Source organism: Mesoplodon mirus (assembly GCF_964341445.2).
Source record: "Mesoplodon mirus genome assembly, chromosome: 9".
Lineage (NCBI taxonomy): Eukaryota > Metazoa > Chordata > Mammalia > Artiodactyla > Ziphiidae > Mesoplodon > Mesoplodon mirus.
This window is the reverse complement of record NC_138985.1, coordinates 50,812,334-50,837,740: the sequence shown is the minus strand read 5'-3', so window position 1 is coordinate 50,837,740 and position 25,407 is coordinate 50,812,334. Positions and strand designations below refer to the sequence as shown.

Here is a 25,407-nt window from a genome sequence, read left to right as displayed (position 1 = left end):
AGAACCTTTGGGACACTGGCTAACTTAAACAATCTCATAACACCTCCGTTTCTTCATTTATTAAAATCAAGGTGTTGGATGAGTTTCTGATGTTCCACCTAGCTCTAAGATGCTGGGGCCAGGGAAGGTTGTCTGCCTTCCAGTACACGAAGAACGTTGCCTGCTGTCTCAGTTCTACAGTGATCAAGGCACCCACTGCAGCTGCTGCGGGTGATGTGCCCTGAGCGAAACAGGATGGAGAAAAAGAGGTAGCATTCTGTGCTTTGGATACTGACCCAAGATAGTTAAGATACATGTCTAAGGAATAATTTCAATGAGACCAGATTCTTGCATCTTCCTATACACAGGAAAGCACTCAAGTCATTAACTAGAGATGTCTGTTTTAGTGAGTAGCAGTAATCTTTTGATGTCTGACTGTATGTTCTTTCCCAGCAAAAAACTCCTGTTTATCCTGGCTCCTCCTTTACCTTTTCAGAGCAGTTCCTCAGAGCTATCTAAAAGGTCGTCTCCCAGGCTATAATCCTCAGTAAGATCCCCGAATAAAGCTTAATGTGCAACTTTTAAGCTGTGTGTGTTTCTTCAGTGAACAATGCTTAAGAGATGTGTCTAACCTGAAAAGATATCTGCACCCCCTTGTTTATTGCAGCACTATTTACAATAGCCAAGATATGGAAAAAAACCGAAGTGTCCATCAATGGATGAATGGATAAATAAGTTGTAGTATAATTATACAGTGGAATATTATTCAGCCATAAAAAATGAGGATTCCTACAATTTGTGACAACATGGATGGACCCTGAAGGCATTACGCTAAGTGAAATGTCAGACAAAGATAAATACTCTATGATCTCACTTATATGTGGAATCTAAAAAACAAAAGAAAAAACAAAACTCATAGAAAAAGAGATCAGACTTACAGTTACCAGAATTGGGGGTAGGAGAGAAGGGAGAACTGGAGGAAAGTGGTCAAAAGGTACAAATTTCCAGTTATAAGATAATAAGTAGTAGGGATGTAATGTACAACATGATGACTGTAGCTAACACTGCTGTAAGGAAAGTTGTTAAGAGACTAAATCTTAACAGTTCTCATCACAAGCAGAAAATTTTTTTCCTTTATTCTTTTCTTCTTTCTTTTCTTTTCATCATACCTATTTGAGAAGATGGATGCTACTGAACCTATTGTGGTAATCATTTCACAATATGTGTAGATCAAACCATCATGCTATATGCCTTAAACATACAATGATGTCTGTCAATTATTTCTCAGTAAAACTGGGAGAAAAGCCTATGTGTCGAATATTAATAGATACATCACATCATCCATACACAAACACATACATATGGTCATATTAATTATTGTAGATCACTAATACAGAAATTATAATCTATCTATTTATCTAATATAGTTGACAGGACCTGAAAAACAGTTTTAAGGGTGAACTTTAAATAACTAGTTATATACAACCTTTATTTTCCTAATGTGCACACATATATGCACACAAACACAACTTAGCACTAATTAAAAAGACTGGTTGCCATTCTCCTACTGGTACAGTCTTGTTTTGAAAACATTTGGTTACTAAGATGAGAAACAGTAACTTCAAATCTGATGCTATGGAATTAAATAGAATAGAAAATCATTTGCATATGCTTGTGAAAGAGCTGATTTTTTTTTTCTTTGCCGTACGCTGGCCTCTCGCTGTTGTGGCCTCTCCCGTTGCGAAGCACAGGCTCTGGACGCACAGGCTCAGCAGCCATGGCTCACGGGCCCAGCCGCTCCACAGCATGTGGGATCCTCTCAGACCGGGGCACGGACCCGTGTCCCCTGCATCAGCAGGTGGACTCTCAACCACTGCGCCACCAGGGAAGCCCAAAACAGATGATTCTTAATTGCAGTTTAACCTGTATCCAAGTCAACTGCCAGCCCTGTTTTTCTCCTGCTCTATCAGTTGGCTGCTAATCAGCATCTTTAATAATGTTAACACTGAAATAGAAAATTAATTTCTCCTTGAAAACATGTATCTGTCCCATATTATATTTCAGCAAATTAATTCCACATTAGATGTATCTTTTCCATGATTTGATGCCATTCTGAAGTGTGCAGCTTTACCAAGGTGCACAAGGGTAAGCCAAATTTCCCACATCATCAGCCAGTTCTGTTTCAAGTGACTCTCCTCCCAGGGTCCCATGGAAGATGCCCTACGGGCTGCTGAAATCTAGACGCTTTGTGTGATTGGAAACTCTCAGCTGGCTTTCCAGGCCCAAAGAGACTCAAGAGTCAGTGTGTGGAAAGAGATTCACTGATGCACAGCTTTCTCCTTTCTACTCCCTTTCTTACCAGGATCTTTTGCGTTTTAGTGTCAATACTCCTGCTGCCATACGCCTACTGTGTGAAAGATTATTCCTACAATTTTAAATAGATTGGGCAAAAAGCAAGGGATGATAATAATAACCTGACACCATTAAAGTATTTTTACTAGATTTTCATGCTTTTTCCCTTTACCTGGAGGGAATCATTATCACCACTGCAGTTTTTAACATGCTGTGAATCCATAAGCAAACGTAAAGGCATTTTGGGACTTCCCTGGTGGTGCAGTGGTTAAGAATTCGTCTGCCAATGCAGGGGACACGGGTTCAATCCCTGGTCTGGGAAGATCCCACATGCCGCGGAGCACCTAAGCCCGTGTGCCACAACTATTGAGCCTGTGCTCTAGATCCCACGAGCCACAACTATTGAAGCCTGTGTGCCTAGAGCCCATGCTCCGCAACAAGGGAAGCCACTGTGATGAGAAGCCCGCGCACTGCAACGAAGAGTAGCCCCTGCTCTTTGCAACTAGAGAAAGTCCACAAGCAGCAATGAAGACCTAACACAGCGCCCCCCCCCCCCAAAAAAAAGGCATTTTGTGCTGGGTTTAGGAGGATGGTGGAGGAGCATAAAGCTTGCAAGAGGTTGAGCTGTTCCAGTGTCAGTCCAAACATTGCTGATTTTAAATGGCACTGTCATAAGAATGAAGTAGCCAAAAATACGCCTTGCTTTGGTAACTAATTTAGTAACCAAGCTATTATTTTCTTAATAATATTTTTAAAGCTTTAGTGGTAAGGAATTAAGCAAATTCTACATTAATAAATGGTTAATTGTCTCACCAAAGTGCATCGGGTCCATGGACCCCATTCAGTTATCACACAATCCTCGGGACATGGTAATTTGCACTCTCTAGAGCCCAGAGGCATCTCTTCTGGGTCACAGAGGTAATCCTCTACATGGTCAGAAGGGCCATCCGCCGTGTTCTGCATGCATCTAGAAGAAAACATACCTATCAGTGAAGGAACTGGGACAACTGAACAATGGCCAACCTGTAAGGTACAAGGTTTTTCATAAGACATCACCATGGAGGTGGGGGATGGGAAGCTTTGCATTTAATAAATAAAATTCTCACAACATAAAGACATAAAAGGATCTCTGCCTCCCATACATAGTTGTATAGCTTATGATTTAAAAATCTGTGCTTGCATGTATCATCATAATCTTTTAAAATTATAGCCACTGTGTATACACTCTGTGTACATAAACTATGTGTCTTCCTCTTAAAGGAGAGGGTCATTTACACCCATATATGATGCAGAAACTAATGAGTTCACCAAAGATATTCATAGATGGGTTACAATTTTGGAATATAATGCATGTTTTTCTTCTGAGGAAAATGGTGAATTCCATGGAGAAGGCATATTCATATATGATGGAAGACAAGGCACACTGAAATCTCCTAGGGAGAGATTTCAGTAAGTGTTTTTGAGAAAGTAACTGATGGTATTTATCAAGTTGTTTTGTCATTTCAAAAGTAATTTTAGGGGCTTCCCTGGTGGCGCAGTGGTTGAGAGTCCGCCTGCCGATGCAGGGGACACGGGTTCGTGCCCCGGTCTGGAAAGAGCCCACATGCCGTGGAGCGGCTAGGCCCGTGAGCCATGGCCACTGAGCCTGCGCGTCCGGAGCCTGTGCTCTGCAACGGGAGAGGCCACAACAGTGGGAGGCCCGCGTACCGCAAAAAAAAAAAAAAAAAAAAAAAAAAAAAAGTAATTTTAGCTTCCCATCTGCTGATAACCTTAAAAGAAAGGCAGAAGTGAAGAGACAATCATAAGAATAAAAGCACAAATTCTCTAAACGTGGTTGTTGGGATCTTCCTATATCTTGACCTTTTTTATTGTTAGTTTTCTTTTTGACAGAACAAATTCAAACATTTTATTACATTTCATTCTATTGTAAGCAGTCATAAAGGGCTCCTTAGTCATCTCTTGGGAATCTAATTAATGTGGCTAGTACCAGACTTAACTTTACTGTAGTTAATAATCTCTCAAGGCACTTTTCGAATAGAAGAGAAAAACTTTATCCCTCATTTGTAACTCAGAGAAGGTCAACCAAATTAATAGGTTTGGGAAGAGAACTGCATTGCAGGAGATGAAAAGGAAGGCTTGAGCTCTTAAGCCTCTCAAACCCATTGCAATGTTTTAAACTGTTGGTTGCATTACATTACCAATTATACCTGGAATGTCAACTTTTCTCAGGGATTTACAATCAGTAGGGACATTGCATCTTCACAAATCTCCTCTGCAGAATCACGTTTCTATACAGCGCTGCTAATTTTAAGAGAAATGTGGTTTTCCTGTGGAACGCATTCAAGGACTGGAAAACTAAGCTGTTGGTTATGTCTTAACTGGGTTTGTAACCTGGAAAAATATCCACACAAATACCCACCTCTGCATTTTTTGGATATTGAATAAATATATAAAAAGTAATCACAAAAATATGCAAATGTAGACAGACATATAGTTCCATTGTTGAAGGAAAAAAATAAATTATAAATTTCTCTGGGAGAGTTTGTTTCCCAGGAAAAAAGTTCTAGCTTCAGTGGCATTTTAAAAATGTTCTGTTAAAAAAAAAAATGTTCTGTTGACAGCAGCTATGAGAGGACATGGAGCAGACGGGACAGTTCAATCTCCAAAGTTGGATTTGCTAAGAAAAGATTACATTAATGTGAGGCCTTGAATGATGTACAAGGATTAACTTGCAAAATTACCTATTGATTCAAAGTTAAGGACAGATGTTCAATACTCTATTAAGTAGTTATGTGTATAAAACTTTGTTTTCAAAGGTATTTCTTTTCCTTCAATTTTTATTATACATGTAATAGATTCATTTTAGGAAAATCACAAGAAATAATGAAAATTCACTACATTCTATCAGAGATAACCACTCTTAACAGGCTACTATATTTTAACATATATTTTCACTTCATTAAACAGGAGCAAACTTCACCTACTATCTGTACCATTTAGGAAAAACATCAACAGTACATTATAAAAATCTTCTTGTGTTATTAACTGTGTTTCTAAGACATAATTTTTAATGATTACATTTGAATTCCATCATTTGAATGTGCCACAATTGCTAAAAAACCCTTCTTGTTGACATTCAGATTATGTTTTATTTATTTGAGTTAGTATTAATGATACTTTTATCACTGTAGAATAAATATTTGGATCAAGTCTTGAGCCCAAAGGAAAGCACTTTAAGTTCATTTGCTTTCTTCAAATTCCTGGCCTTTTCTCCTTTCCATAGGAGAAGGGATTATGCTGTGAGAATACTGAACTATTTTAGAAAACAACCACCAAGTTGGAGGCCAAGGGTGGGCCCAGATGCCCACCACAGTTGTAGCAATAAAGGGGCGCATTGCCTGCAGAAAATTCAAAAGCAACAATAGAAATAACCAAATCTGTTTGGTTTTTATTATCATCATGTGCTGGCAATTCTACAAAAATGTTAGTGAAAAAATATTCTTTCCCAGCAGGGCAAACCACTACTATTACTCAGTCTTTGATGTCACACCATCCTAAAAGAGAAAGAATGAGATATTTTGAAACCTGCTCTCTTATAGACTCTTCTGTCCTGAAATGTCACCCAATGCTTGCATCTAACAGAACATTTGACCTTAATTAGCAGAGGGTAAGGTTTGGGAGGTATACTACTGAATCAAGAAAGAAACATTATTACACAATCAGAAATTCCAATCAATACTGATCTTCTCTTTTCTCTGTTTGCATTAAAAATGTTTACTGGAAAAATAAGTTGACCAGAAAAGTTACTTTGTTTAAGATGTGTTTGGAAATGTTGAGAATACCTATTCACAAAGCAAAAAGAAGCAACGTATACACAGATAGCCGAAGGGAAAGCCAAAAGAAGTTCTTTATTATAATTTTTTTTACTAACAAAAAACACAACCTGATCAAATTTTTAATATAAGAAAAATATTTTTATATTTGAAAGAGGAATTTTAAATTTGGCAGAAGATTGGTAGAAAACAGAATCTCTGTGTCTTTCTTCCCTGTTTCCCTGTTAACTCATTACCTCCACCCCACCTCATCCACCTTTAAAAGTTACTCCGTAAAATAACTTGAGAGTTCAGGTGGGCTTTTGAAAAAAGAGATAGAGACTATTTTTACTGGAAGAAATGTCTTACATAGTGTGTCAAGGTTTTATGATATAAACGTTAGCTTGTTCTACTTTCCTATTGAAACAGATTAAGAAATAGGAATCTTAAATTCATGAAAAATTATGTCACGAGTGAGAATGGGATTCTTCACAACAGGAGTTGTCAGGTTTTGGATGTTTTTATATTTTTCTTTACTGTGTGTCACTCAGCAGAGTTAGAAGAAACTGGTTGTAGTTAAAGAGTGACAAGAGACTTGAGTTTGAATGCAACTGTCACTTTACTAGGTGTGTGCTCTCAGCACACTACTTAGTAAGTACTTCTGAATCTACTCTGTAAAGTGGAGATAATAAAGCCTCATATACTTGTTTCCCAGGTTCGAGACCTTTAAGGATCATATGTAGATGGTGTAGGGATAATTTAATGAGTTAATTTAATCATATTACAATTATTATAATAATTTAATTGTATTAGGTTTTAAGGAAGTTCTGTGAATATGACAAGGTCTCAGCTTGGAGAAACAGGATTTCATAAAGGGGACAGACATGTAGATGGATCTTTCAAAACAGTGAGGGGTATGTGGGGTATTATAGAACAAGGCTGCTCAGTAGAGCTTTCTATGACAATGTAAATACTGTGCTGTCTCACAGAATTGCCACTAGCCACCTCTGGCTATCGAGCACTTAGAATGTGTCCAGTGTGACTGAGGAAATGCATTTTATTTAATTTTAATAGATTTAAAGTGAAATAGTCACACGTGGCTAGTGGCTACCCTACCGGACAGTGTGGTTCAAAGAACAAATGAGAGGCACTAGCCAGCAGGGGGTTTAGGGAAGGCTTCCTAGAGCAAATGACAGTATTCAAAAGATAGCCAGTTTGATACAAAGGATAAAGAGTTTACAAAAGATTATCACTAAGACACAGTTAGAAATATATTTGACCTTTAAGGAAGAAGTTACTGGGGTTGGAAAATCTGCATTCATTCACCTCGCATTCAATATGCAGCCCTTTCCTTGCAAGAGTACCTTGAAGCAAAGCTTCCTAAAATCAGAAGGCAGAGGATGATACACTGCTGCTGGAAGCAGATCCCTTTAGAGCTTTCTATGAACACAGACTCCATAAAAATAAAATTGAAGACAATTTCATTCAGGAGATTGGGAGGAGGGCAAGCTCATGTTGGCACAAGAGAAATTGGGAGGTGGCTGTGCCTTTGCTTCTCTGTGTAACTAGGCTTGGCCTTACCTCACTTTTCGGGTTTGCACACCCTCTCCACAGTTGTCCCGCATGTTCACAAAGGTCACCTTGCAGATGCTCCATGGCTCTGTAACCCATATGTACTGGCTGCAGTCACTGTGGCAAGGGACGACCTCATACACCTGAAACACACACGTTCTCAATGACCTCACCTCACGGAACTCCATGAGGTGAGTGGGAACACTTCATATCACAGTTCTCATGATATTCTTGTTTAGCTACTCTGAAGCCTTTCCTTTACTGTTCATTATTCTAAAACAGGAATATAGAGGATCTCTTGAGAGTTCTAGCAGTGAAGGGTACGGCTAACTGTGTTGTATTGTGCTGCTCCTCTATCACATGGCAGCTGGAGATTGGACCTCATGGACCACATCAGACACATTCCGTACTGTCCTAGACTGACCCTTACCACATAGTATTGTAATTTCCTGGGCCATATGCCCTGTTCACAATTTCATGTGTCTTCAATACTTAGCCCAGGGTGCTTGCTTATATGTCAGGCATTCTATAGAGATTTGTTGAGTAAGATGAATAAATGAATAAAAGAATTAATGAGTTAAGTAAGCATATAAAAGTAGCTGTTTTCAAATAAGTATAATTTAGCCTGTTTTCCAAATAAGTATGTCTACCAATAAGAATTTTGTGTGTGTGTTCCATATATGAAACTAAATTAGAAGATAAATAATATGAAATAAAGCTATCTTAAAACTAACTAAACCTTGGAAGCAAGGTCTGAAATTGGTCTCATATTACACAGGTACAAAGCAGTGAGGGCCACATAAAACAAAGCAAATTGTCTCTGCTCTGGTGCCCATAAAGGCTTGCAGCTCCAGGTTTGGGGTGGTGGGGTTGGCTGTTTCAGGATTTTTAGCACAATGAACCAATTATGCTCTTTTCTCAGTGAGAAAGAAGAATGACTAAATAAATGGAAAAAAGGACCATAATCCACTGCAACAGAGCTGACTCAACCATTAAAGAAAAATGTCTCTTAAAATCATTTCAAAATCTATGATAACTCTTATTTCCTATTTTACACACACACACACAAATTACATGAATATTTTATATAATTATTTAATTCCAGAAAATTCTATTTAAATAGTCCTTTGGAGCCTTTCTTTTGTGCAAATTTTAGTTTTACTAAACATCCAAGTAAAGTGAATAAAATGGACCTATTCCACATAGGAATAAAAGTTGTGCACTTTTGGAGTGTAAATCTGTAATTACTCTCATAAGCTATCACCTTCACGTTGGGTGCTGTATTAAAATAGGACTAAATACTATTTTAGTATTTAGTAAAATATTACTCTACAAGTTCTGGGGAAGGGAACAACTGAAGGGGAAATGCCACCTTTCCTAATCCTTTGATGGCTTTCATCTTAATCTCCTACACTGGAGTGGATACAAATCAGTTCAGAGCCACCTCCTGCTACCGCTTTGAGCCCACCTGCACTTCTCCCTCTCCCTCTCCGAGAAGCATGCGACCATTAACAGGAGGTGTCATTGCTTTTTCAAGGGTGGTAAATTATGCTTGTTCTCCACTATCCCTGTACCTTAGGCCCTGATCGTAAAATGAGAAAACACATGTAATACGCTAGGAAAACAAAGGGAATAGCTGCAGAAGAAAAATTTTATGGAAAACATGTTTTTCCCTATAAAAGATAAAAGAAATAGCAGGAAAAGAAATACATTCTCTGATGTCAGGAGTAAAATGAAAACAAACAGCACTCTATTATGAACAATGAGGTTTAAAAGTTCTTACCTGGGCCTGGAGTAGTGTTCAGCAGGAATGAAGAAAAGAGAGAGAAACAAAGATAAGTTAAAATGTCAGTATATTTGATGAGAAGAACTCATGTTCTAAGTTTCAAATATTATCCATATATAAAAGGTGTTTTTTTTTTGGTAAATAATTAGAACATCTTTCTTAGACCTTAAAAGAGAAAAACCAACTCCTTATTACTGTTTAAAATTAAGATACACAAATGAGTATTGCAAACAGCAAGTTAAGGAAAGGATTGGATGGGCAGGATGAAGAAATCTTAGAAAACTGAGTAGGCGTCAAAATACGTATCATGGGGAATCAATATATGACTGCAAATATCTTGTGGTTCAAATTGTGAGTGGACTATCTATAGACTGATTGACTGACTGACTGATATATTGATTTTAATCCATCCATCCACCCAAATTTTGAGGAAATGGGGATTTGCTTCCTCAATTGGAAAATGGAACCTCAGAGATCATTTTCAAGGCAAAGTATGACTTAATTACTGAGGAACATATAATTGCAGTAAAAATCTATATGATTTACAATTTTCAACACTTACACAAACCTTTGCATATTCTTTACTTTCCTAACATTTTACTAACAAATAAATCCCTAGAAGTTTCTATTTTTTAATGTAGAACATTTGTGCTCAAAGTCAAAGATTCAAGAATCTATTATTTCTTGTTTTAGCTTTGATTTTTCCATTGTTCATGTCTCAATATACCACCAGTAGGCTGATAACAAATACTCAGATGTCCTTATCATACTCTACATTAGATTATATCAAAGTGACAGAGAAATGGCTTAGGTTAAAGAGTTTTTAAGCAAAGACAACTTGGTACAACCAATTTGAACTTCTGCAAATTCACTATTTAAAAAATGCTAAGGCAAACATAGCTCATTTTAATTTTAAAATCTGGCTGTTCACATACATACTAAAGGTATGAAAATGTGTAGAATTTATTTGAATCATGGATAAAAATTTATTAAAATATAAATTTACTATTGGAAATTCAAGATTTCAAAACTTGTAGAACAATATTCTTTTGTATTATAAACATTACATTTCAGTTATTCTGTTTAATCGGGGTCATGCATTTTCTTCTTTGGAAATATTCACTGGGACAGAGAAACTCGATTACCAGTAGATGGCAGCAGTGCAGTATATTATTCACCTTCAGTTGTATTTAAGGGCAAGTTCAGCAATTTTTCTTTGGGGGAAAAATCAACATTCTTTTGGAGTACTTTCTATGCAATTTAATTCTCCACTTTCTTGGCCCTTAATCGATTTATTCAAAAGTTATTTTTATTTTCTCTATAATTTACTTTTATTGTGATGAACAAATTTCGATTAATTTGGGAAGGAAAACGTATGGGTAAGCAGTGTGTTTGGAGATTAAAATTAGAAAATCTATGTGTGTATGAAACATACCTACATATTTAAGGTTAGTTCATACATATGAATTGGTTCATTTGTGACTTAAATTTAAACATACATCTTAATACCTACACATATTGTGTGAAATTCACTCTTTGTTAATTCACATGTAGGACAAACATGGCAATAACTGTCTGATGAATCTTATATTACATTAAACTAGTCACAGTTCCCCCCATTAGACATTTTATTTCCAATGGAACACGAGTAACAGCTATGAACTGCAGCTAACAAGGTGTGCATCTGAAGTCAAAGAAAGTTCCACATAAGATTGAAAAGGCCAATCACCAAATTGATAGATAACATACGGCTACTTTGACGCCATCTTTATATTTATTTTTCCTTTTTTTAAAATTTATTTATTTTATTTATATATTTTTATTTTTGGTTGCATTGGGTCTTCGTTGCTGTGCGTGGGCTTTCTCTAGCTGCAGTGAGCGGGGGGCTACTCTTCGTTGCGGCGCACGGGCTTCTCATTGTGGTGGCTTCTCTTGTTGCAGAGCATGGACTCTAGGCACGCCGGCTTCAGTAGTTGTGGCATGCAGGCTCAGTAGTTGTGGCTCACAGACTCTAGAGCGTAGGCTCAGTAGTTGTGGCACATGGGCTTAGCAGCTCCGTGGCATGTGGGATCTTCCTGGACCAGGACTCAAACCCGTGTCCCCTGCATTGGCAGGCGGATTCTTAAGCACTGCGCCACCAGGGAAGTCCAGTATGTTTCTTTTTTCTTAACATATTTCATATTGAACAAACTTAAGTAAATGTACAGAATATATTTCCCAATTTTAGACCCAAACCCATATACTTTCTTTGATTTTAATTTATGTACTTGGTAATTGAGATGTCTTTTCTGAGAGTCTAGTGGATCTATCAGAAAAAGACAATCTTGCTTTCAGTGCACAAATTATTGTATAATAACAGATTAAATACCTTGACAGTATTTCAAAAGTAGATTTCATTTTTATTTCCATTGAATTATATTAATATGCATATACATATAATACAGTGTACTAAATAAATCTCTTGAGAATACAGAGATCATCTATCTGATTTGGGATTTTAATAATTTACTCAGGCATTCTAAAGATAAAGTGGGTCAAATTTCTTATTCAGGGGCTATTATTTATTCTTCTCTATTTTGGATTTAAAAAGTAGATCATTGTGCACCTAGAAAATATTTTACAATATTCCCAATGGTAGAAAATACCTGGTTGACATGGTCCAGTTTCGGGCATGGTCTTCCTCCATTATAGGGTTTTTCACGCAGCCATTTAGACCGAACTTTCACGCCACTCCCACAGGACTTGCTGCAGCGTGACCAATTGGACCACTCACTGAGCTTGCAGTCTGAGGGGCAGGGGATGATGCAGGCCTCTTCAATGTAACCTGAGCGGAGTAAAATGAGACAAGAGTCATCTCCTCCAAATGTCACTCGCCTATTACTACCCACCATTCTAGCTCATTTAGAAGGTCCAAGTTTGACTTGACAGCAACATGCAAATGCAGAGATGTCTCTGTCGTTAGGGACTCAAATTAAATTCTGCAGGAAAATGACACATACATACAGTGACTCTGTTAAAATAACAGCTGAGCAGCTGTCATATGATCTGCTTAGGATTCATGCTCACCATATTTCAACATTTCTGACTTCCTGACAGCTCGTGTTTAATTGACAATAACCTGTCTGTTGCCACATCATTCTCATGTGGCCAGACTGATACATTAAAAAAATTATAACAGTTTTCTATAAAATCCTATCTGTTAATGTCACACATAAGTGTCTGAGTCCATGCAACATTCTTCCTCAAGAAGAAAGCCAGACCCTCTCAATCAATATTCAAAAGGAACCATTTAACTTAGCACCTTATGGTTCCCCTTCATTGAAAATCAAGTCTGAGGAAGAAAAATGAAGGATGTTAAATAAACAATGCATCATATTTTTATAGTGCTGTCAATTTCAAAGACCTTCACACCTTGTATTCATTTGATTCTCTTGCAGATATTATAAATGTATTGGGCATGTACTGATGCTCTACTGGACAGATAAGAAAACAGAGAGATAACTGATAAGTGCAAGGTCACAGTAAGAGATAGGGATAGGATTTCTGAGGTCTAGTCTAGTACTCATTCCATCAAATCACACAGTCAATTAACTTAAGAGTCTACAGATTTATTTTGAGAAATGGGAGCATTTTCCTTGACCAGTCCCTCACTACCAACTCGGCATTTCACAGTATCAGTTTATCACTATTGTTCTCAAGGCAAAGAAATGGAAAGAGCAAAATTCCTCTGGTCAAGAGTCGAATGTTGTCGTCTGTCATACTATGGGGAATGGCTGTTCTTGAAACAAGAAAACACTCTGCTCTCACCACTTTACATCAACATCAAAGATTCGATTTTGAAAATCATTATAATGTAAACAACTTATACTAGGAGCTCTAGGTAGATTTTTAAACATTTTATTGAGACACAATTTATATACTATAAAAATCAGCTCATGTTCTGGTCTTTAATATAGTCTGAGTTATGCAACCATGACCACCATCTAGTTTCAGAACATTTTCATTACTGCAGAAAGAAACCCTATACCTATTAGCAGTCATTTCCCATTTTCCCCTCCCTGGCAACCACTAATCTACTTTATATCCCTAAGAATTCACCTATTCTGAACAATTTATAAAATGAAATCAAACATTATGTTTTATGATTGGCTTCTTTCATTTAATGTAATGTTTTCTGGGTTTTTCTATGGTATAGCATGTGTTAGTACTTCATTCCTTTTTATTAACCAAATAGCATTCCATTGTATAGATATACCATATTTTTTTATCCTTTCATCAGCTGATGGACATTTTAGTTGTTTCCACATTTTGTATATTATGAATAATGCTGTGAATATTTGTGTACAAGTTTCTGTATGGACAAGTTTTCAATTCTCTTGGGTATATATCTTGGAGTGTATTTAACTTTTTGTAGAAGTGCCAAACTGTTTTCCAAAGTGACTGTACCATTTTACAATTACACTAGCAACGTATGAGTGTTCCAGTCTCTACATTTGTCAAAACTTATTATGCCTTTTTTATTTTAGTGTCCTTTGAAGTAAAAAAGTTTTAAATGTTAATGAAGTCCAATTTATCTATTTTTACTTCGGTTGCTTGTGCTTTGATGTCCTATCCAGGAAACTATTATCTAATCCAAGGTCATAAAGATTTACACCCATTTTTTTCTTCTAAGAGTTTTATAGTTTTAGTTCTTATATTTAAGTATATGATTCATTCTGAGTTATTTTTGTATATGTTAAAACATAGGCAGTCCAATTTCATCCTTTTGTATGTGATTACCAAGTTACCCCAGGCCCATTTGTGGAAAATACTATTTTTTCTACAGTGAATTGTTTTTGTACCCTTGTTGATAATCAATTGACTATAAATGTAAGGGTTTATATCTGGATTCTAAATATCACTCCACTGATCTCTATACCAGCACCACACTGTCTTGATTACTGTCACTTTGTAGTACATTTTGAAATCAGAAAGTCTGAGTCCTCCTTTGTTCTTTTTCTTCCAAGAAAGTTTTGGGTCCCTTACATTTCCACATACATCTTTGAATCAGCTTGTCAATTTTTGCCCCAAATGGCAGATTTTGATAGGAATTGTGTTGAATAGTTTGATCAATTTGGGAGTATTGCTATCTTAACAATCCAGGTACATGGAATTTCTTTCCATTTATTTAGGTATTCTTTAATTTCTTTCAATGATGTTTTGTAGTGTTTAGTGTATGTCTTGCACTTCTTTTCTTAAACTTATTCCTAAGTATTTTATTCTTTTTATTCTAGGCAGATTTAAAAGACAGCCAACAAACACTGATTTCTTTTATTACAGTGAAATAAGACCACCTAAAAACCAGTATGACAGATCTAATCTATAAGCTTGTGCCCAAAGTGTCCTGACTTGATACAGTGTTAAAAAGCTAGCCAACTTACTATATAGTATTTCCTAGCCTTGCTTTATAAATTACCTGGAACACATGTTAAAAGTACAGGTTTCTGGCAACCCCAGACATTACAATACAGTTCACTTGGGATAGTGCCTGATTTTTGGAAATTAATATATTTTCTTGTGTTTATTCATCAGTCCCTCTCTTTTTAATTGAAAATTTTCTTATTAAGGTAATTGTAGACACATATACTTGTAAGAAGTAATATAGAGAGGTCCCCTGCATACTTTCCCCAGTTTCCTACAATGGTAACTAAAGTATAATTTCAACCCAGATACTGAGATTGATACAATCCATTGAGTTTATTCAAGTTTCACCAGTTTTACTTGTACTTATTTGTGTGTGTGTGTGTGTGTGTGTGTGTGTGTGTGTGTGCAGGACTGAAATTAAGGAACTCTGTTGTAAGACACAGGAAGAATCAGCAAAATCTGGGTGAGAAGTAGTTTCGTGGTATATTTCTCTCTATATTATCTTCTATATTTTTGTCAAATATACACATCACCTGTTTTAAACTTACTGTAGTCTCGATACACAAAAGTGTATCTTTCAAAAGTATAAAGTTCACTGAACACATGAATGAAACCAACACTACTCCAGAACCCTCTTTTGTGTTGCCTTCCAATCACTACTTCTTCTCACATGGGCAACTACTACCCTGATTTCTTACAATCTAGAACTGTTTTACTTTAAAAAAATTTATGTAAATGGAATCATACAGTATATTCCCATGTGTGCTAGCCTTCTTTCACCCTATGTTGTGATGTGAGATTCATCCATACTGTTGCATGTTGTTGAAGATTATTCATTCTAATTAATGTATAGTACTCTATTGTGTGACTATATTATGGTTTTTTAATTCATTCTATTGTTTGTGAACATTTAGGTATTTTTCAATGGCAAGCTATTATCAACTGTACTGCTATGAACATTCTAGAACATGTCTCTTGGTAAAATTACATATGCATTTCTGTTAGGCATATTCCTAGGAGTGAATTTGATGCCTCAGAGGATATGCACATTATATCAGCAAATTGTAAGTATAAAACTTTTTTTAAAAGATGGGATCATGAATTTGGTATGAAGAGCAGGATGCAATGAAAGAATGCTCAAAAGTGGGAATTAGTCTCAGAGAGTCTTCAAGGGGGCAGATGTGTCAGCCGGGGCTTTGCCAGATGTGAAATACTGAAGACAGAAAGAAGATGTTAATGTTGAGTTTTGAATGTACTTCTGATATTGAAGAAGACTTTTGGAGTATTGCTAATAATCCAGAGGGAAGTCCAATAGAGAACTGAAAAAGTATTTTACAATAGTGTTTACTAAAATTTTGAAAAGCATAACTGCTCTTCAAACAGATTACCATGACCTCCTTAAAGCTCATACTTTGACTTTAAGTATGGTTTGAGGTGGGAAAACAAGCCCAGCTCACTATTTTGAGTTAAAATATGTTTCAAATCACATTCTCCTTTTCAATCAACACAGCCAGTAAATAAATCTATAAAGTGTGCGATACTTAAAAATGTAACTCCTGATAGGGCCAGTAATAATTTGTGTTTCATAGGAATAGTTTAAGAAATAGAATCAAACTGTACAAATGTCTAAAGTCATTTCCAAATAAATGCCATCTGTAACCAGATTATTTAATGTTTGTAAAAGACAATGAATTAAGAAAAAAATCCCAACTATTTCCAAATATTATCAATAGCTTATTTAAAGGACATTAGTATTTCAAAAGTAATAAATTATTGAAATATTTCCAGAATTGCATTTTGCACCTTGCTAAAGATCAAAATGACTGCAAAAGTAAACCTCTAACCTTTTTGTTATTCAGTAATTATAGTTGAAAATAGAATCACATGATTTTTCATGTCACTACTTCAGAGTAACAGATAAATGGAAATTGTTCCTTTCCATTTTATCTGTTGAAGTATTATGGCATTGGTGAAATATGTCATGTCTGACTTTAGTCTGATTCACACTGTATTTTCAAGTAAGCAGATATAAAATTTTTATGTTTGATCTTCCAATAGAGTATTCCAGAGAACATCTCGCAAATAAAACTCAATCTATTAAATTGTTGAAAGATACAAATTAGGCACTGAGATAAAGACAAAACTGCAAAAGAGTATAATGCTTAGCATTCCATTTTAATCTTCTAGTGTGTAACAACATTCAATAATTGCCTGTCATGTTTATCTAGTACAATTAAAATCCTTAATGCTACTAGTGAACTGCTAGATAAGCATTCCCCTGTCTTCTCTGCTAAGATCATTTGTGAGGGCAATTAATGCCAAACAATCATGGGGGATAGAAAGACAAACATTTGAAGCATTTTAAGGCTAAATAAACTGCTGGCGTCTTGTAGCAATTTATGGCTCCTGAGGAATGCTGGAATAAAATAAATGACTTCACAATTAGGGTGTTAAAACTTTAGTAGCTCAATACTGAACCTGACACATGGAAAAATCAAACTCCTAGCTTCTGAGTGTATTTTTTGTATCTATATCTATTCTGATGGCTGCTTTCAGGTTGAAATGAATACAGAACACTAGCAGGCTTTACATGGCAACCAGAGGACTTACTGCCTTTGACATATTATCCAGTCACTTCATTCATGTGAATTATAAATGTGCAGATAAAGTAGTTTTCAGCAACCCTCACGATTACTATATTGTGCTGTTGAAAGGTGCACTGTTGATAGATTAGAATTCATTTTGAAAGCACGTGGAAAATATTGGTTGGTTCTGATTTACAGCTGTGTGAATGAGCAACACTGGCACTCTATCTGAAACATCTGGATTAATCTCAAAAGAGACCTGAAAAATCTCTCCTACTTAAGTGTGTGTTATATGCACATGACTGCAATCGCGAATGAGAACACTTAGCTAGAACTTTATCTACTGTGGTCCCTGTGTATTTGAAAATACTGAAAAAAATCATTTAAAAATATTTTCAAAATGAACAGAATATTCTTTTGTAACTATATATTAAGAACTGATAACTTGAAAAGCTGCAGAAACTAAACTACTCTGTATATATCCAAACTCCTATAATCAACTGTTCTACCCAGATTCTTATATTCAATGTATGAAAAGTTATGAATCAACATTGGGCAATCAAAATTTTCATAGTGAAGTGTGCAGGTAAATTTATGTAACTACAATGAAATGCTATTTTATTTATATTTATTTGTTTTATATACATATGAAGGCATATCTCTTCATATCTGCTAAATACAGATTTTCTCAGAAATTTTCAACATTAGTTGGTTTTTTAAAAATAATTTTATTTATTTTTTGCTTTTGGCTGCATTGGGTCTTCGTTGCTGCATGCAGGCTTTCTCCAGTTGTGGTAAGCGGGGCTACTCTTCATTGTGGTGCACGGGCTTCTCATTGCAGTGGCTTCTCCCATTGCAGAGCACAGGCTCTAGGTGCACAGGCTTCAGTAGTTGTGGCACGAGAGCTCAGTAGCTGTGGCTCGCGGGCTCTAGAGCGCAGGCTCAGTAGTTGTGGTACATGGGCTTAGTTGCTCCGTGGCATGTGGGATCTTCCCGGACCAGGGCTTGAACCCGTGTCCCCTGCATTGTCAGGTGGATTCTTAACCACTGCACCACCAGGGAAGCCCTCAACATTAGTTTTAATTGCTGTGGGATTTTGTAGCTGTTGCCATTCCAATACTGGGAGATTACCCAATGACTAGGCACCTTCAGATTCAGGTAGCATACCTATGTACGAGTTCACCATCAAGGCCATTTCTTATAGCAAACTCTAAAACTCTCTGCTGTATAACAAAGACTTTGGCTGGTCTGTTTCCCTGATTCCTGGGAGGCAGCCCCTAAGCCCTGAAATTTCCTGAGTGATAGGAGTATCTTTGTTATTCTTGCTGGGCCTCTTGGACTATATGTGAAATTATGATAAGAAGATGTCTAAGGAAGGGGTATGATTATACCACCAAACCAAAGACCAACCATGTGTTTAAAAGGTTGGGACTTTAAGCCACTTGATATCCTCCCAAACTCTGGGGAGAGGGGATTGAGTTCAACTGTGTGGTCAATGATTCAATTGATGCCTACATAATACGACCCCCCAGAAAGCTCTGGATACAAAAGCTCAGGCTAGTAAAGCACATCCATGGGCCAAGAGGGTGATGCCTCCTAGCTCCATGGGGAGGCAACCTGGACGCCTTGTGTTTGGGACCTTCTCAGCCCTTGTCTATGTGTCTCTTCTATCAACTGGTTCTGATTTTTATCCTTTTGCTATAATAAAACTATAACTGTAATGGTGCTTTCCTGAGTTCTCTGAATCGTCCCAGTGAATTGTTGAACCTGAGGGGATAGTGGGAATCCCCAAATCTGTAGCCAGCTGTTCACAAGTGAGGTTGACTTGGCGACCCTGAAAGTGCACAGCTAGTGTCTGAAGTGAGAGCAGTCTTGTAGAGGACTGAGCCCCTAACCTGTGAAGTTTGGCCCAAATCCAGGTGGTTAGTGTCAGAATTGCATTCTACTTTCAGATGTATATTTTATTAAAAAAGGAAATAAACTTATTTATGAAAGAGCCCATATCTATAGTTTACTTATTCAACCAAATTAAAACTTTGGGAATAATTACATGCATTAAGGCATCTACTTGTAGATTGAGTACTCTCTGAATTTTAAGAAATTCAATTGGGCACTTGTACCACAAATATACCCAGGATGTATTCCTTTTCTAAGTTTTGTTGATGGTCTTTTTTTGTTCCTGTATATTCTAATAGAAAACAAAATCCACACCTGTGGCATGTATACTAGAATTTATGACTGAATAAGGCAGCATCTGGTATTTACAGTTCCTTACAACATCAAGGGATGTCATTTAAACATGATACCTGCTTTAGAATCATACACATCATAACTTCGGGAGGCTGGTGAAATAGGATGTAGATCGCTTAGGCTATTAGGCAATAATGCTAAATGCTGCCATATAAGGGTCAGCTATAGTTATAATATGACAATATTTTATTAAAAAGCTTTTGTTTCACTTGTAAAATTTGTAGAGCTTTCTTTTTATTGTAATACTTAGTGCTGTAGTGCAAACTACCTATGAAACAACCTGTAAGAAAGACTTTGAGTGCCAGCAAGGGTTTTACAAAGTATCAAATTTTAAGGCTTCCCTGGTGGCGCAGTGGTTGAGAGTCCGCCTGCCGATGCAGGGGACACGGGTTTGTGCCCCGGTCCAGAAAGATCCCACATACAGTGTAGCGGCTGGGCTCGTAAGCCATGGCCGCTAAGCCTGCGCGTCCGGAGCCTGTGCTCCGCAACGGGAGAGGCCACAACAGTGAGAGGCCCGCATACCACAAAAAAATAAATTAAAAAAAAAATTCAAATTTTAATGGGCATACTTTGAATCCTATAGATGCTTACAAAACCAACTGATAAAGCCATTCATTAATGTTCAGAAGGTTCTCTGTAATATCATTCATAAACATACTAGTCAAAGAGAGAAAGCTTGGAAGAATTAATATAAATCATTATATTTAAAAATTAATGTTAAAGGGAAATTAATCTTACACTAATAAGGCATTAGACAAACTATGCTGAACAATTCAATAGTGACTACACTTAAAAGACAAACTGAAATAATTAAAAGGGTGTAATGTGACCTAAAATAAGTAGTACAGCTGTTTAAATGCCAGCATGATGGTCAAATGGCAGTACAAAGTACTGAGAATTTTAGAGTCATTGGATCATGAATACTGAGTGCACAAAGTCAAATGCACACAACACTTCAATATAATATTGTATTCTGCTTATGAATAGAGCAGTAAGTAAACCCAGAGCTCTCTCTTATTTCTCTATCTGAACCAAAAAAGACTTTCCTCAGGGCAATCATTAACTTGCCAATATCCTTTCCACAGAAGATCCTATAGACTCATTCTGTTTTCAAAATCATACCTACATAGGCATTCACTTTATAAAGACACATCTTTACAAATTTCAAAAGTTTCCTAATGTTCTCTTGCCCACAACTGGTAAGCAAGTGAACTACCTCCTGTGAGGTGTTGATTATTTTGCCTAAGACAGCATCACATTGTGATCCTCTAGGAAATGATCTTCATAGGCCTTTCACACCAAGGATAATAAAGCTCATGATCCCTACTGAACCCTGTGAGTATCTGCATGACCCAGAGAAGTAGTCTTAAACTTTAAATGTGTTATAGAACCCCCTGGGGATCTTGTCAGAATGCAGATTCCCATTCAGCAGGTCTGCAATGTAGGTTGAATTTTGCATTTCCAGTGGTTTTCCTGTGACGCCTATGCTGCTCCTCTGTAGATGGCATTCTTAGTAAGAAGGATTTAAATCCTAGTTGGCAAATGACAGCTGACAGCCTGTTTTTCTAAATAAAGTTTTACTGGAACATAATTGTGTAATTCACTCATATATTGTCTATGGCTGCTTTCATTCTATAACTGCAGAATTGGGTAGTTGTTACAGAGACTTTTTAGCCTGCAGAGCCTGAAATATTTGCTATCTGGCCCTTTAGGAAAATATTTGGTAACAAGTAATCTAACCAAATAGCTGATTCTTGAGTTTCCTCATGGGCTCTCCAAATTGGTATTTGATAGGTATCAAAGCAACATATTACTTTTAGGTGACAGGAGACCTATGTATATTAAACAGCAGGGGTTCAGGAAGAACAGTCATATCAGATCGGCCTTTCTGCTTACTTGATATTAACAGATGATAAAATATCACAAATAAAATTAAGTTCAATTTTAGAATATCTATTGATAGTACATTATGGCTTAAACTCCCTATAAGGAACAGCAAAGACAAATTTGCTGAGAGTAAAGATTGAAGAGAAGTGTCTGGAAGGAATTATGTAACTCAAAGAGCTTAAGACTTCAGCATCTGACATTTTTACACTTTATCCAATTCGCCTTCAAAGTGTTCCTTTGAGATAAATCTAATAGAATTGTTATTCCTTATTTTCTCAAGGAAAGATGAGTGGACACAAAGGGAGTTAAATGAACATTCCATACTCCCAATTAAAGTTGTAAACACAGGCTGGGAAAAAGCAAGTTGTCACAATTACTAATATAAACCAAGAGATTAAGCTGTTGTCCAAATCTGGTGTTGTACAAAGCAGGCAATTCTGAACAATAAGCTTTAAACTGGAATAAAGAGATTTACCAATATCGATATTACTGGACTAATTCAGTGGAATGGGTGTGTGACTATTATTTCTTCTACCTACCAATTAGTAGGAGGAGAGAAGCATAAATATTTGATGAATATCATATAGAAAGTTTGTGGCATGTATATAGTTTATTCCAAAGATCTTAGTTGTTCTCAATGATCTGTTTGATTATATTCCAGAACTGTGACACAGAGGGAAGGACACTGTCTGGAAAAAAGGAAGCGTCCAAGCCTGATTGTGGATTAAATACAGCTACAAAAATTCTCTCCACCTCTTCACTCATTCATTCATTCTACAAATATTTACTGAGCACTTACTGTTCTAGGTGCTTGGGATACATGAGTGAATAAAGTAGTCCAAGATACCCTCATCAATCTACATTTTTGTACAGGATAAAACATAAATAATAAATATAATAAATAAGTAAATTATATGGTATGTTATAGAGTGATACATGCTTTTGAAATACAAAAAGTAGAGCAGAATAAGGGCTTTTGGGAGAACTGGGTAGGATTGCGGGGCAGCATAATAAAATTCTACCACTTATGTTTAAATGAAAATCTTGTATATGTGTACCTTGCATAAGCTAGGTTACCTCTAACATTCTTTAAAATATCAAGATTAAATGATATAATAAAAAAAAGTTCCAGGGCCTCCCTGGTGGCGCAGTGGTTGAGAGTCCGCCTGCCGATGCGGGGGATACGGGTTCGTGCCCCGGTCTGGGAGGATCCCATATGCCGCGGAGCGGCTGGGCCCGTGAGCCATGGCCGCTGGGCCTGCGCATCCGGAGCCTGTGCTCCGCAACGGGGGAGGCCACAACAGTGAGAGGCCCGCATACCGCAAAAAAAAAAAAAAAAAAAAAAAAAAAAAAAAAAAGTTCCAGAAATTCTACCTCTTGTTCTGTGAAATTTTAGAAGTGATTAACTTGAGAAGTACCTAGTACTATGTGCCAGGGCAATCAATTTCTAGTGAACCAATTAATTAAGATCTCAGAGTATTCTAGCAGTAAGTAGAAAATGTGTAATTTGGTTTTTTAATGATTTATAATCTGTTGCTAATAGTGACACCATTCAAGATTTCATACCAAAAGTAAATATACATAATTTGTATTATGATATCAGGATAAATGCCAAAAATGTATTTATATATCAACATTTATGCAGGAACTATATTTAATACCATATATCAGGATGGATGAACACTTATGTGCCTCCCAAGGTATACTTTAAGATCTGATTTTTGTTGTATCGACATATTGCTTTTCAGTACAGAGTCTATTCTTATGAGAAATTCCAGACATAATAGAATTGTGCCTCGAGTTTCAGACATTAAAAAAAAAAAAGGTTACCACATGGGAAATGACCTAAAATAATATACTTAAGCTGATGAAAGTCAAACTGTTTTATCAGTATAATAACTGATAATATGATCCACAGATGGATAACACAGATTAAGTAGAGATGCCATAAGGCCACTATTGAATAGGGTAGGGGATTAGTGTCTTTGTACTGCATACATGTGGGGATCAATTTTATGTTTAAACTGAAAGCCGTAAGAGACTTTTTCTTGAAAGCCACTTTAAACCCCATCCCCACCATTCATCTGGAAGCTGCTTTGGCTGAGCAAAGGCAGTGGTCATAGAAACTGCAAGTTAGCACATGCCTAGGATAGAGCATCAAAGTGACACACTCCACTATCACTATCGGCATTGACAGAACAGCAGCAGTAATTCCAAAGAAATCAGGCAAGAGACACTCAATTTCCTCAGACTTTGAGTAAAACTGTTAGTAGATGCTAAAATATCCCATTAGACATCCATCTTAGATCAGAGTTAAGGAGAAAGGAGTGATGTTGGATAGACACAAAGAACTAAACTGGAACCGTTCACTTAAACATCTTAGATCCTTTCACAATCTCCATGAAGTTCAGTGCTGCCAGGGACACATCTATTTTTCTACATGTGCTTTTCTTCTAGAATACACTACTGAATTCTTCTTGCTTTGAATTGACAGTGCTAAGGCAGAAAGTCTACTGCCTTTGGCCAATTTCAGTTTTTCTGTACTTTTATTTTTTTCAAGAGATCAAACATTTTCGTGAGAGTCACAAGATATTTTTAAAGTTGTTTTTTTTTTTCTAAAAATAAGATTGACTCTTAAGTGTCTTACTGAAGCTCTCATGCATCTAATTAACAGGTCAAGGTAAAAGTGAGAATATATGAGAGTCATTTTGAAAGCTCAAAGGTTATGTTAAAAACAAATGATTATCTTGGTGATTCACTAGGCATAACAACTTAAAATGTGAGCAAACACTTACATGCTACATTTCAGGAGAAACATTTTTAAAGTGATCTTCACTTTTACATTTTAATGACTAACTATGATCTTCTACATTACTATATCAGCTCAGAATGTGAAGTGCATTTACATTTTTCCTGGTATCTAATTAATAACACCTATGTTATTTGATATAGAGAATAAAAAACTCAATTACTCTTACAAAAGTTTTTCAAGGCTTACTAAACTCTTTTTAGTTATTGTTCTAAATTCACGGGATAATCTTAAACATAACAATGCATGCATGTAAAATACTTATATCTAGAGCTTCAACATAATGGACTCTTATAATGGGGGCTTATATCACTAGACTTTGATAAAACAGTAATTATGAGATAAGGTAAAAAAAAAGTCAGGGTTTTTGGAAACTGTTTTGGAGACAGATTTAAGAGATTCCATAAATGTGTCACCATGATACCCCATAATGGTTTATATATGTGAGATGGTCCTATTAGTTCATGCTGTTTTCTGAACCATATAATAAAAATGGAGGAGCACTGTTCCAACAGCAGAAGTTACTTCAGCAAGGTTGGAGGGTAACTACCATATCCCTCTCTCCCAGTAATTTAACTTATCTTTGTTAGGTCACCTCCGTGAAGAGAGGAGAATCACTGTCCAGTGTTCGCAAATATGTGACATCCATGATTCAGGCTGACCCACTGTAAACTGATCTCATTCCATAATAAAAGGACAGATACATTAACATAAAAGAATGAACAAATATTGCTTAAGGCTGACTATATTATGATGTAGAACGAAAGAGTTCACTGCATACTCTGGTCAAAACCACTCTTTATAAGCTTTAGGCAATTCAATTATTGTCACAGTATTTTAGCTTCTTTTTGATTTTTTGTTTGTTTGGAAATCAAAAGTTTCCAAAGTGTATGTACCTTTTTCTAGTTTTGTTTGTTTGGGCCAATCTCAGCTTAATGAGGAATAAATGAGATGTTTGAGTTTTCACCAATT

The 25,407-nt window shown here is 36.4% G+C and overlaps 1 protein-coding gene across 1 annotated transcript in view; it reads right to left on the bottom strand.

Moving 5' to 3' along the window:
- The window catches only part of THSD7A (thrombospondin type 1 domain containing 7A), a 448,162-nt gene that overhangs the window by 29,172 nt on the left and 393,583 nt on the right, over positions 1-25,407 (bottom strand). The window contains exons 14-16 of the mRNA XM_082632651.1: positions 12,147-12,325; positions 7,725-7,858; positions 3,145-3,298 (exon numbers count right to left, since the gene is read on the bottom strand). Of these exons, the coding sequence (XP_082488777.1) occupies positions 3,145-3,298; positions 7,725-7,858; positions 12,147-12,325 (467 nt within the window). The remainder of the gene's footprint in view (positions 1-3,144; positions 3,299-7,724; positions 7,859-12,146; positions 12,326-25,407) is intronic.